Source organism: Plectrocnemia conspersa, unplaced genomic scaffold (assembly GCF_051122295.1).
Source record: "Plectrocnemia conspersa isolate PC_06_02 unplaced genomic scaffold, ASM5112229v1 ptg000011l, whole genome shotgun sequence".
NCBI lineage: Eukaryota > Metazoa > Arthropoda > Insecta > Trichoptera > Polycentropodidae > Plectrocnemia > Plectrocnemia conspersa.
In genome coordinates, this window is record NW_028277175.1 from 453504 (window position 1) to 468550 (window position 15047).

General features: G+C 31.8%; 1 protein-coding gene across 1 annotated transcript; it reads left to right on the forward strand.

The window, feature by feature from the left end:
- The first annotated feature begins 6508 nt into the window (after positions 1–6508).
- On the forward strand, positions 6509–14368 carry LOC148229054 (uncharacterized). The gene is made up of 3 exons (XM_088197119.1): positions 6509–7048; positions 10879–11282; positions 13603–14368. Exons 1-3 carry the CDS (start codon positions 6853–6855, stop codon positions 14095–14097), a joined length of 1095 nt encoding a protein of 364 aa, XP_088053245.1. The 5' UTR covers positions 6509–6852; the 3' UTR covers positions 14098–14368.
- Positions 14369–15047: the final 679 nt, after the last annotated feature.

Here is a 15047-nt window from a genome sequence, read left to right on the forward strand (position 1 = left end):
TAAGCTCTTATTTCAATTGATGTCGTAGCTTTATTTTATTATATATTTTTGTTGGTGACTTGTTTCGCCACACACCGCAGCGCTAAGGCATGCATTCCAATTAGACACCTCGTCTAGACACTCCCAGACAATAAACCCAAACTTACATCCGCCTCGGTCGCAATTAGCAAATATTCGGTAATAAATCAGGTGAGGGTTCGCCACCCTGGCTGTCGTCGCTGTTGTGGGTCGGTGTTGCCACATCGTGATTTAGTTCCGAAAACCGCCACCGGCGCCGCAATTTACGAGAGGAACAAGACCACTTTTTGTCGCTTCCACGTGTCATCTGGGGGAAGCCGCCAATCAATATAAATCATACTCGACGCTGAGATGAGACTTTCAAAACAAAAACAAATATAAAAAACGGATGACAACACTCGGTGACTAATGCTGAATCTGCAACGGGATATTTATATTAGAAATAAGATCTATAGTGTCTATTAAATGAAACGTTAATCATTATTTCTATAATATAATTCTCAAAGCTTGCTTTTAAGTTTGACTTACTAAGAATTCGCTAAAGTAACAACACTAAAGCGATATGATACAATGGCCCGAATTAAGTCAAGAGAGTTTATAAATTTATATCATTATTTTGTTCTCAAATACATGATGGCTTCAATAACGAACAGTATTTAAAAGTCTATGAATACAAAATATTGATAGTGACAGTTGTAGCACTTTATTTTAAATATAAATGACTATTTTATATTAACTATAAAATATAATGTACAAGTGTCTGTAACAATAACTTTTCTTAAACAATAACCAGTATCGACGTGATATTTGCACATTCATTCTGGCTGCTATTTCTAGCTTAACTGTGCTATTTTTCAAGTTAAAAATTGAGCTGAACAGCGACGTGTTAAGTACCGATTACGTGCTACTGAAATATTATCAATGAGTCAAGTATCAAAATATAATTATAATCGAAAAATTGAAATAGTTAAAAAAAATCTGAAATCAAAGTTTCGGGTTTTCCCTCAAAAAAAAATCTTACCCCCCCCCCCTTGGAAATAGCTGAAATGCCGTCCCTGATTCTAAACCAGAAATTCTCAGGTTATCCCTCAAAGAAAATCTAAATAAAATGGTTTTGAATCTATGCCTGTCATTATTTATTTATATGTGATATATAAATTATACAGTGAATGTATATTTTTCACTAAAGCTATATATTTTACTAGTGAAGTGCAAATATATTTTAACCGGTAGATGTATATATGTATTTCTACTAGCGAAAATATAATTTAACTGATGTGAAATTATACGCTACTTTAAAATGTCTATGAAACACACTTTGACAGTTACAAAACGTCCAATTGCTGTTCAAACCCAAACCTAACAAAAGGTTTAAAATTAATTATAATTTCACAACTTTCAGTAGTTCAAGTTCAAAATACATATTCAACCAACTCATCTCTCAGGGGTAAAATAGCGAGAGAATAAGTACAGACAGACGTTGCATCTCGCATATTGCTCTATAGTTAGTTTGCACTTGGATATTACACTATGTTTTATAATGATAGCTATCCTTACGGACTTATGATATGTGAGCGATTTTATTGCTTTTGACGTGGATTTTTACCTTCTGAGAAGGGATAATTGTTGTTTGCGCTCTCTTATTGGTCAAAATTCAGTTTAGATGTGCTTCACCCGATTCTCAATTAGTGTAAAATAATAAAATTGTTAAAAAGCAAACCAATGACATGCTATCTACTAACTGTGATTTCTGAACAGAGTATCGTAAAATTTAAATTACAAAAAACGACTAAAGACAAAGTATTTTACGAATAGTTATTGATTTTTAAACATTGTAAATAATTTTGTATTTTAAAACTACATATATTTAAGTTATATTACTAATATATGCTAGTTTTATACGAAATAAGACAAGGGTATGATAAATCACAGCAATAAAAATACACGTGAAAACAATGTATTGATTGGCAAGAGAAACGGTATTCTCAAACATACACCTCTTTAGAAAAATATGATTTTCTTATTTGTCTGCTAAGGCAAATTAAATACTGCCTAATGACTGTCATTTCTAAGCTAAGTATAGTTATAATTGTTGCAAAATAATATATTGAATGGATGGATTGATTCAATACATTGAGGGGTATAATGTTTCATATAATAGGTAAAAATAAAAGCAATGTTTTTAATTGATTTAGTTTAGATTTAATATTTACATGTAGCATACACTATATGTTTTTTTCTTTACTATTAGGCAAATAGTTTCAGAAAAATATTTTTTTTAACACGCACAAAAAGCATTAAGAAAACGGAGGCAATTCTATACACAGTGAAATGTAAGAAACGTGCCAGAAGAAAAACATAAACTTTATCTACAATAGTAATAAAAATGACGCAATATTCACCATGTCTGAGATATACAAGTAATTTACTAAATAGAGCGCAAAAGAAAATCCAGTTTAGTTTTATACATATATACTATATATATATAATAATAATAACAATATATATAAAAAAATTTAATCAAATTTAGTTGTGACTTATTGGAAAATCAAATAAAACCTAACTGGCTCACCTTTCACCGATCGTATGTATTCATACGTGTTAAAAATAGATTGACGTTGTGCATTCGTCCCAAAAAAGTCGAATTGTGGTGACCGCGACTTCAATGGGACAAATTGAGCAATGGCAGGAATTCGCTGCGGGATCTCGCGATAATCTGACGCGACATTGACTTGTGGGTATTTAAATCTGACGCGATAGCGCACATTCGCTTTCTTCGGATATTTCAAGATCAATGGCGGCCATAGCCATTCTAACGACGGGAAAACGATAATCGACTCAGACTTACCGAGCACCCTGTGATCGTGGACATAAAGATTATCTACTGAGCTATTTCGCTTTCGGCGAGCGTTAAAACATCAGCTATATCACTTTTTAAAAGATATTTATTCAGACGCTTTGTGTCGTTTAGTTTTTAAAATTAGATGAGGAGAATGCGGCTTTTGAACCCACGCGAAAAAAATACTAAAATGTTGAATTGAGTCGTACTTTTTATGTTTATAATATTACTAACTTTTGTACGGTTTTGTTGAACAAAAAGATTGATGATGTTCTTTGTTTAATTAATATAGGTGTTGTTACACCTGTGACAACGTGACATAATATTGACAAAGAGGGAAGCATTCATTTTAAATGATAATTTATTTTCATGACGAGAGTGAAGCTTCTCAAAACGGAAATGATAAAGTTATAAATCAATGCGATCCTGGGTATAGTATCACCTTGGATCATGTTTAATATCATCATAATAAATCACATTTCATGTATTCAAATTCAATAGCAGCATAATAAGGATCTTAGTTTGTACAACAAAAACAAGTACAAAGAGTTTTTAATATACAAAGACTTCTCTAATTACTTTTAGTTTTAATCACCAGACTTAAAAAAACTCTTACCGGTAATGGCCGCAAGAATCGGATTGATTTTGTTTGATAGTTTTATAGCAGAGGGTAGTTTTAGGGTATTGCATTGCAGTTTGTAGAGAGTTGCGACATGTAATTGCAATAAAGTAAACGTACTTTAGTGACTCGTGCAAATGTCATGTAATGAAAAACCTGACTAATTCCCAAAGTTGTATACTTATCTAGAAATTAAATTTGTATTGTTTATATCTAATGACTTGCTACACGTAAAAATCGGATACATTTATTTGTTCAACATCAATTTTTTAATCGTTCATAAGAAATCCACTAAAGTATGAACAATGTTTATGGCCTACTTATGACTGTAAAGCAAAAAAATATCATATTTTTTTTTTTCCTAATCTAAAACGAAAACGCTAAACGAAATTACATTCACACTCAGAAAATGAAACCCGCACTACTTATTTTCGTTGATGTTGATGAGTACCTGCCTCGTCCAATTAGTGCGAGTGTTCTATTTGAGTAGTGCCCGCCCAAATACATTTGGGTAGGCGTCCCCACTCTCGATCGCCGCCCATCATCTCAAAATCTCATCTAACAACCAGTGATCTCTGTTCAATTACTTAATTACACGTGTACTTATAATAATGATCGATGGTAGTCACGACTGAGATTCGCGCTGTTATGTCCGTCGATAATTCGAATTAATCGTGTTGCGTTTGTGAGATGATTTTAGTTATTTGTTTGCGTTATTTTTTGTGGGTGTTTCTTATGTTTTGATGGGCGTGCTCTTGGGACGGTGTTGGGAAATAGATCTTAACAGGTATCGTCAACGGTTTTGTGTAAATATGCTGAAGATCTTCATTAACATATTCTTGCATCTGGCTTGTTGAAGCAATATATCGTAACTTGAACCATTTAACTGTTAATGGCTTAATCGAGCATTGTCGTGCTAGAGAATTAGACCTTTCGAGTGACTAGTGCAGACATCTGCCGTCGTGATTTAATTTTAATTAAACTAATTTATTTGGCAATTTTATTTTTGTGCAGACCACTTTCTGTTGTAAAATATCTCATATGACGAAATTTATAAACAATATTCCAAAGGCCAAGCTTGCTTAACCATTTTGCAAACTTTTGAATTTTCGTCTCATGTTACAATATGAACAATAATTAGATCGTTTCTGTTGTATTAAAGAAACATAAAATAAACTTCACAACGGCGATTTATTTAGTTTTCTTCAGTTCGTGCGGTACCCATTTCTTAAGGATTCTTGATTTTTTTACAGAGGGAGGCAAAATTTGGCCAGTCAGTGGTCGTTTTTTGAATATTTCCATTTTATTAAGATTCATAGTATTTCATTAACCACTTTCCGGTCACAATCCTTTTTTTTAAAATGATTAAAAAACATCTGACACAGACCCATCTTTTCTTATGCAGTATAAAAAAATGCAGTCGTTCTAAAACGTTTAAAAATATTCGTACAAATTTAATTTTTAATAAAAAAAGGCTATGATAATTTTCTTTGAGATAAGAATTAACAAAATCCACATTTCCGAGCTAATTCGGGCATGTCCGAGAAAAGGACAACGATATGCATTTTCTAGTCACTTTTCTTGGTACTTGTTTAAAACCCACGTCAAAAGTAATTAAATCGTGCCGTCACCTTCGCAGTAGAAACGCTTAGTTATATAAAGACTTTTTATAACAATATTACTATTCACAATAAGTGAGAATAAATGAAGCATATCTAAACCGAGTTTTAACCAAGAAAAAAGTGCAAAAAATATCACTTCTCAGAAGTCGAAAACCACGTCAAAATCAATAAAATCGTGCAGTAGCCGTCGCAGTAGAAAATTTTTATAACAATATTACGCTTTTTTATAACAATATTAATGCACATCTAAATCAAATTTTGACCAATAGGAGAGCGCAAAAATACATATTCAACCAACCAACCATTACCGAGCGTTTCCACTGCGACAGCGCCAACACGATTTTATTGCTTTTGACGTGAATTTTTGACTTCTGAGAAGGAATAAATATTTTTGCGCCCTCCTATTGACCAAAATCTGGTTTGAATACACTTTAACTAATACTCGCATATCAAAATTTGGTTTGAATGTATTTTTATAAGCTCTCTTATATAATAAATCTATTATTATATTGTTAAGGATAGCTTGGTTGTCTAGAGTTCATATTTAGTCACTTTTTTAACAATATTACGGCTTAAAATAAATGAGAATTTAATAAAATATATTTAAACTAAATTTTGAGCAATATAAGATCGCAAAAAAGAATACTTCCTTTTCAGAAGTCAAAAATTCACGGCAAAAGCAAAAATTCATGGCAAGGTTAAAATTTGGTTTTAATATGCTTCATTAGATTCTCCCTTATTGTAAGCCGTAATATTGTTTTAAAAAGTCTTAATAAGAACGCTAGATAAACGATCGTTTTCACTGCGACGGCACGATATTATTGCTTTTGACGTTGATTTTAAAAGGGTACTCTTTGAATTTATCAAAAAATGCATGTCTCAATTTCATTTGAATATTACTCAGCATGGTTCATGCATGAGATTAGGAAAATCTAGGAAAACCTAATCTGTGATACTTGATTAGAATTATTATTAAAAAAAATAACAATTAATTTCAATCTCCCAGACACGATATGAATTAAAACAATACCAGGGTCAGTTTAGTAGTATAATGTCTAGCATGACGCATTGGGGTGATTTGGCAAATCATAATTGTCAGATTTGTAATAAAAAATTAAAATATAGAAGTAACTGATTTCTTTTGTAAAGAGCAACTAATTGCAATTATTATGGCATAACTCCCAAATAAATTTATAAGGGTCTCATTAGGACTATAGGCGTAACGATAAAAGCTGGCAATTCAGTAATTTACACCTTTCGCCTCATTAGCACATTCACAGTTACGGGCAAGGTGCACCATCTTTAAATATTAATCGCCTAACGCACGCGACTGACTTTTGCAATAAATATATTCACGTTGGAAACTTTGATGACGTTAATATTTTTTTGAGGTCTCGCTAGCCGACAGTTGTCGATCCCCAGCCGATACTCTCATGCAGATCCCGGGGTCACGTGTGTCCTCAGTCAGGGTCCGTGCTCTGATTTTACAAGACACAAGCTAATGAAGAAGACCCGTGACATATCGCCCCGCGGCTAATTGTTTAATTCGAACCAACGCGAACCAATTATAAAGCCATACCGGTTGATTCGAATTAAAATTTCACTACACCAAAGTGATAAATAAGCTACCGCCATTTTCATTTTCATTTTTTGAAGTAGTGACATTTCGCGGGGATTTGTTTATGTTTTTTTCAACTCGAGACTTTCTTTCAATTGATTTGTTAAAAAATAGTATGGATCTCGCCGGAGCATAGATGATGCGATTTTCGGTGACGAATCTTCTCGAGTTGGAAAGTTCTCACGAGGATTCGTCTGCGGAGTTCGGAGACAACATGGTGATGATGAACAGGAGCCAAGATCATGGAGTGTTCGGGAGTGGAGTTGGAGTGAATCACGATCGTAATGTCGATTGTGATTTCGTTGCTAGTGAACAAGTCGTGCAAAAAAGCGGTAAGCTTATTTTTATATACCTAAGTGGCGATGTGTTTCAATTTAACACTTATTATATTGCATAATTCAGACCAATGCGTCACACTGGTGTAGCAATATTAAGTGAATTAGAAAATAGCGAATTTTTTGTTATTCAATTTGAAACTGCTGTTGGTAATTGTAACCAATACTTCGGTTTAAAACCCAGTAACTTATTCAATGTCTGTATGTGTAATTAAAAAAGATAAGTTTTATTTATCCATAAATGTATATATATATATTTTAACTATACATATTTTATAATTAATTGACAAATTATAATTTATTCAAAGCATCAATTTAAGCCATTATGATCTACTTTATATATTTATTACACTTTGAAATATTATTTATGAACCACTATTATATTGTTGTGTTTTATACAAACAGGCAATTTTAAATCATCTTTTTTTTATAAAAAATTAAACAGACGTTCTTATAAATATTACCAGTAATTATTTATTTTTCACATATATGCACGTATAAATATATAAAAAACATCAAATGTATAAATATAGTCCGCAATATATATTTTTATTTATTATGAAAATAAAGTCAGTTAATTTGTATATTGCTTTAATTGTTGTTTTATAACTTCTGTTTTTTTTGTAACTCTGTAATGATTTTTAAATTTTGCCATTTTGAGTGCTTGCCATTTTGAAACTAAATAGCGAATCAGACTCAGTGGCGTAGCTAGGGTATGTGCCACCCAGGGCGGTCCTTAAAATTGCCCCCCCCCCATACATTTTTTGCAGGGTCATAAAATCAGCATTTCTTAAAATAATAAATAAATTATTATTAAGATCTTCTTATTCGTGGATGTTTTAGTGCATTCAGGGTTAAGAACCACACTAGACGATCCCATCGCGAATATGCCGCCCCCAAGCAAGTGCCGCCCGGGGCGGCCCGCCCCCTCCGCCTCACCATAGCTACACCACTGATCAGACTGGCTAACAAATAAAGCCAATATATTAATAAAGCATATTTTTCATAAAAGTTTTATATATGTAAATCTGATTAGAACTATGGCAGTTATTGTGTTCTCAAAAATCAGTTTATCCCATATAGTATGTACATATATGGGATATACATGAATATAAATAATATACATACATGTGGCATTAATACATATAAAAAAATAAATATATTTAAATAATATATATTTTTTGTCATATTATGATATATAGCAACAAATTTATAATATTATTTTCTTATGGAATAATTCACATTTCCTTACTTTTTTCTTAGAAAAAGGTACTACAGAAAGTATAGCATACATTGGATGTATACATACACATACATATACATAAAAAATATTAATTTAAATAATATATATTTTTTGTCATATTATGATATATAGCTAAAAATTTATAATACTATTTTTTCCTTATTTTCTTCTTAGAAAAGAGTACTAAAAAAATATAGCATTCATGAGATGTATGCATATGCATTTCTTTGTGTATGTATACATCCAATGTATGCTATAGTTTTTTTAGTACTCTTTTCTAAGAAAAAAGAAAGAAAATGAGAAATATTCTATAAAAAAATTATAATGTATTATAATTTTTTTGCTATAGGTATATAATATGACAACAAATATATTATCTAAACTTTTAACAGTGTTATTTGTTATTGAAATGGCGCCACTTTGAAACAATATTTCAGATTAGTTATTTTTTTATTCCATCATGAGACCATATTATTATTAGTACTTGCTGCGGTACCTCACGATAGTGAAGGAACGACAGTTAGTAATTAATATTTATTTTATTAAACTGTTGTCCGCTTAATAAATATTTTGACCCAAATCAAATAAAATTACTTACGCAATTAATTAATTAATTAAATTATAAGCCAACTTTTAAATCAATAATAAAAGATTAATTTACCTGCAATTAATTTCATAGCGTTCCAAGCAAATTTAGGTGTTTATTATATTAGTGGCAGTGGTTTATCTTATTAAATGTATTTTATTTAGTCCTGTATTTATTGGGTCAGAGTCATGTATTTATTGAGTCCTTTAGATTTAATGTTGGTATTTCATTTTTTTTTTTAAAATAGATGCTTAGTTGTATTTTGAATATATATTTGTATTTTAAAAAAATAATTGAAACATGCAATAAAATTAGTCTAAAATATTTTTATATCATACAAAAATTGAACGGCCAGTAATTTTAATATATGGTTAGTAGTCAAATCTGCAATTGTAAAACGGTCAGTATTTAATATAAATAATATAAACACTTAGTATTTTATATACAATAGAAAATGTTTTTTTATAATAAATGATTTTTACAAATATTTATATCGTATTTTACCAGAGTAGTGAAATATGAAATGAAATGGCTCATATAAAATATTTTTGTACCATACAATAACTAAACGGTCAGTACAATTAATATTTGGTTTGTAGTCAAATTAGTAGTTGTAAAACGGTTAGTATTTATATTAAACGCTCAGTGCTTTATATGCAATAAGATATATGTGCTATTTTTTAAATAAATGGTTAGTTATATTTGACTGAATGTTATTTTAACAGACAACTTATAAATGAAAGGCAACCAATTAGATAAAAATCAAATCTTGATCAGAGTTCAGTCATAATTGTATTATTCAGGGTCAGAATAAATATCAAGTGATTAGAATAAAAATAGCATGCGGTCAGATTAAAAAATATAAAATACGATCAGATTTAAAATATAGGATGATCATGTAAATAAAAAAATATTATGACATTTATAAATATAAATCGGCAATAAAACATTTATTTCATAAATATTTTATAAAATATCTTACTCGCACCGAAACTATTGGACAGATTAGTAGCAAGAAAGCGTTAGTCAGAATAATGAACACCCCATAAATAACAATCAATGAATCTATTTAATTGTACGTAGACCGCGAGGTATTTAGAGCGACGAACGAAGCGAGAATAGCGACAGAGCGACAGCAGAGAGCACGCTCATTTTATTTAAAACTTTCTGACTATTTATATTACATTCACATATATATTTTTTTTATTCACTGTTATTTGAAAAACTGACGATTTTAATTACATTAAAATACAATGTATTCTTTTTTAGTATGCAAATATTTGAAACAAAATTCCCATAAGAGATTAATATCTTTTATAAGCAAATGCAGTTCTAATACTTATACCATATCGTATTTTAAAATTACTCTTTAATTTAATTACTTTAGTCAGTAAGAAATTGTAAGCGTTATCATGTTTTTACTCTTACATTTTTTGATTTTTATTGTGAGTAAATATAAACTAGATCAATTTTCTTCAACTAAAATTTTTGCAGTTGCTTTTATTTTTATTGCTGTTTATTTTTAATTATTAAAAGTAGTTAAATACATATAATATTGGACTGCGTTTTATTTAAATATATTTTGTAGTAAACATAATATTTTATTAATGAGGCATGCGTTTACACGCAATTAAGGAAATTGGTGCGAGGAAATAGTTAATATCATTTGTCATTTTTTGTCAGTGTCTCACTCGTCCAAGATTACACTGAAAACGCCGCGAGCTTTCGCGGAACTCTACACACGTGTCTCGTGTGAAACAAAGAGCAAGAGAGCAAGCGCTCCGGCTTGATTAATGGCTTTTTAAATTGTGCTGATGATGCTCCACTTGGTGCGGAGACACTAGCTACTTTTTCACAGACACTTTTTCTTTCTGACGATTTCTTGCTTGCAGCATAAAAAACGCGAGCTATTTTTAAACCCCATTGCCACCGGCTTAATTATTACATCTGAGAGACGTCAACCAGAAATCACGGAATTGAGAAAAAATCTTGTTACAGGCGACGCATTTGCGGCTACCGACGTCACCAGATATCATCACCCTCCCTCCAAGACTTCCAAGACTAAGAAAATGCTTAAAAACGATACATACAACTCGATAGAAAGCCCTCAGATTGTCAATCAATATGTGGAAGACAAGAGCGGAACTGTCCTTAAAGGCGACCTTTATAGATACTCGGAAGATAATAAGAGCTTTATAGAAGAAGACTTGGATCCGCATTGTTGTAGTTTTGAAGAATCTGGAGATAAAGGTGGTAAAAAGAAGCCGAGGAGGAACAGAACCACGTTTACCAGCCAGCAGCTCACGGCGTTAGAGAAAGTGTTCGAAAAGACGCACTATCCAGACGCTTTCGTCAGAGAAGATCTGGCTACGAAGGTGTGCCTCAGCGAAGCGAGAGTTCAGGTGAGATTTCCTTTGTAATTATGCGTGGGATCGCGGGTTGGGCGCATCTGGTTTCGAAATGCACACGTGGTGCGAATTTTCCACTTCCATAAGCGCGTGGCCAATTGGAAGTAATGAGGATATGAGATATGGCTCAGTTTGGACTTAGTACAAAGGCAGCACTGTCATCGAGATGCTGCGGATACGCGAGAACACGTCAGCATGTCCCAATTGCAAACAGCTTGCGTTTTTCTGAACTCATCTTTTAGGACTTCTATTAATCTCAAAAGTGAAATACAGTTTGGTTTCAATTATAATATCACAGAATCGAGAGGAACTTTTATTATTATAAGATGAAATATCGATACCCGCTGATGTTCGCACAGCATTATTTTATAGATCTGTTTATGACTGTTCGCATAATACGCCTCATAATCTTGCGGTAGATAAGTTTTTTGAATTTAATTAAATTTAATATTATTTACTTTTATTTTATATTTTTTTGTTCACATTCAAATTACACATACACAACACATTTTGTTATTCTTAATCCACATCCTTCTTTGTATGTATGTAAGTGTATGTACATTCACTCTATTACCTTAGTTTTGGGCTATATATTATTATTAATTTGGATTTATAAAATATAAATAGTAATTCTAAATTATTTTTAATTAAAAAAGTATAGTGGTCCGTAGCGTCTCGAAGATCCTCAGAGTTCTGATTGGTGTGGCAGCGAAAGTATAGCAAAAGTTGATGTGTGTGTCAGAATGTGTGCGTCCATGACCATATGTTGTTCGCGGGTGGAAAGTGTCTGCCGGTGTCTGCCCTCTCCTCATTGGATATCAGCCTTAAGTATTCAAAGCTTGCTGACCAATCACAATCATGCAGTGAATGAAACAATGAAATATGTTTACACCTTTAGAAAATGATGGACATCTTCTAGGTCGATCTATGCAACGGGAATATTGTGAACTTACGGTGCTTTTTGTCTTCTGATGATATATTGTTTCTCGTGACCGTTTCGCAACAGAGAAATATTCTGTCAATGCACCGGAAAATCCTTGCGTGTTATTTATGTGAACCTTTTTTCTAGCTGTAACGAAGGCCTTTTTTGTTGTCATATCCTATACACTATATTGTCTAGTTTCTCTTAATTGTTGATGAATGATCATTTTTGGTAACAGTCATTAACGCGAGTTTCAATAAAAAGATCCCCCACACGGTTAATACTTACCTGTATTCCTACTGGTATTCATTATATCTGATTGACTTACTTGGTTGGAACAGATTTACCCCGTTGTAACGCATTGGGCTTACGCATGGCAAGTTACAACGGAAGATATGATAAAAAAATCAAAATTAAAATAATAATAAAAATAATTTAGGGTTGAATTCTAAACCTTATTATAATTTATATATAATATATTGTAACCAGAAGTGTGTTATTCAACTTTTCGATGGTTAAATAATAAATATTTACAACATACACGCTCATTTACATTTCGTTCATTTACATTCAACGTAAATAAACGAAATCCCAACATCTCAACATAAAAAAATATTCCTCATCTCCCGCTTTTAACAAATAGGCGTCGCGAAATGGTGATTCTTGTATTTTACATTTAAAATGTTAAGGAAATTTATATTCCTTGTTAGAATTAAACTCTTTATTAACAAACTTTGACACGATAATTTTGTTATAGTTAAATGTTCAAGTGGTAGAGTAGATACCTGCTTTAAAAAGTAAATATTTACGACAACAGCTGAGCGTAACATCTCAGTACAACTTTTACAAAAGCTTTTTGCCCCCGTCTCCCGCTTTTAACAGATAAAAATCGCGCTAATAAAAGTCTCGTCTGCCACATACAAAATGTCACGTATTCACGAAATACCTTATTTTTCAGCAGAGATGCAATTATTTGATTTATATATATGTAAAGATATCGCTGATATTTAATTTGTGTTATTCACAAATAGTTACATGTGTTGAATGTTATTTGAATGATCGACGGACGAAGCACCGCCGACTGTCGCGCTCCCGTTGTGGTCCACCAAAGAACCAATCTTGCCTTCGTCGCCATCACGTCAGTGTTGCTGAGGCGCTGCCTAGCTTGTGGTTAAATGAATCGATCTTCCACAGTTCTAAAGCCTAAAATTAAGCAATTATGGATTCAAAATATACTACGTATCATAATATATTATTAACAACCACAAATATGTATGATAAAAACAAAAGTTAAAATAAAACTATGAATCGTAAAAAATTGACGTTATCTTTTTATACAATTTAAAGTATAATGTAATTTTACATATAAAACAATGTATTCTTGTTTTTTAGGTCTGGTTTCAAAACCGTCGTGCCAAATTCCGTAGAAATGAGCGTTCTGCTATGTCCAATCAAAGAACATCGACTGCCATAGCAGTCCAATCGCCAACGCCAGTCCAGATCCAACTGACCCCAACGGAAAGACCGATTCCAGCCAGGAGATCGCAAGACTTCAGCCAGATGAAGAACCCTCCTTGGATCAACTCCACTCCAACTGGACCAACCGATCTACTGAACCTAAACTTGAATCACGGCTTTTACTCCAACGACTATGCTTCTCTGGTGATGCAACACCAAGGATTTGGAAATCCACACGGAAGTCAACACAACGCGATGCATCAAGACTTAAACCGATATTCTTCTGGAAATCCATTGCAGAATCCTCCCTCTTGCGTGTTCGTGAATGCCTATTGTCCACCGCCTGTTTCTGCACATCAACCTTATAACAGTGTTGCAAATTGGAGGCTCAGGGCTCATGAGTTTGGTCTCAACAGTATGCAGTTATGATTTGACCATTTTGTGCCATTGATGTGTTAAGTGATGCTATATAGAATAATGTTCCTTTGAAGACATAATATAGGTTTAGCTGTAATTTAGGTAAATTAAATTAGGTTTGGTATAAAATTATTGAACTACTCAAATTGTGTGAATTTAACGATTCATTAATGTGCCTTAAAATTATTATAAATTATATACCAAAGTTTTGTGCCAAATTTTATAATTCACGTATTTTTCTAGTCTAGTTATATTATCGTATTAATAAATATTTTGAAGCATATTGTGCCTCTTGGATTTTTTTTATTATTGTAGCAGTTACTAACATTATATAAATACAAATTAAGTAGTCTTTACCTACTTCAAGAATTGATATAATAACAACCAAATGTCTATTTTTTGGGAACCTTGTATAAATGATTAAATATAACTATAACTACATTATTTAGGTACTCTGTATAAGGCTTTCAAATATCGAAGGGAAAAGTCACAGATATTATTATTTCTAGAAAATGTTTTACCATGACATTTATTAATGCTGAATAGTAAGAGACTTATCTAAAGATGAAGAATAAATAAACGTCTGTGTCTGATTTCCGAAAAATATTACTTCACCCCGAGCAATTGTATGTTATTACCGATATAATTAGCTATTATTGTTGTAGGGGTTTCAAACACTTGCGCAGTTTGTTATAATTTAGAGGTCATTCTTACAACGTAAGTAAGGCTATACATGGTATTTCACATAAAGAAAGAGAGATTTCCTGACCAAACAAATGTAGTCAAAACACAATTAAAAAAACGTAATTTTCTTTAAAACTCATTTAGCACATTTTTGCATATTTTATTTATTCAAATCTATTTGAATCAATAATTAATTTTAGCATTTAAAAATACGTGTCTTTAGTAAAAGTTAAGCTTATGGATATTGCAATTGTTTTAACACTATTCTTATTAAACAC

What these genes read in the sequence shown, in the direction of transcription:
- LOC148229054 (XM_088197119.1), top strand. Translation starts at nt 6,853, where the DNA reads ATGATGCGATTTTCGGTGACGAATCTTCTCGAGTTGGAAAGTTCTCAC. An exon ending in ACAAGTCGTGCAAAAAAGCG is followed by an intron (nt 7,049 to 10,878) that starts GTAAGCTTATTT and finishes ATCTTGTTACAG; the next exon opens with GCGACGCATTTGCGGCTACC. An exon ending in TCAGCGAAGCGAGAGTTCAG is followed by an intron (nt 11,283 to 13,602) that starts GTGAGATTTCCT and finishes CTTGTTTTTTAG; the next exon opens with GTCTGGTTTCAAAACCGTCG.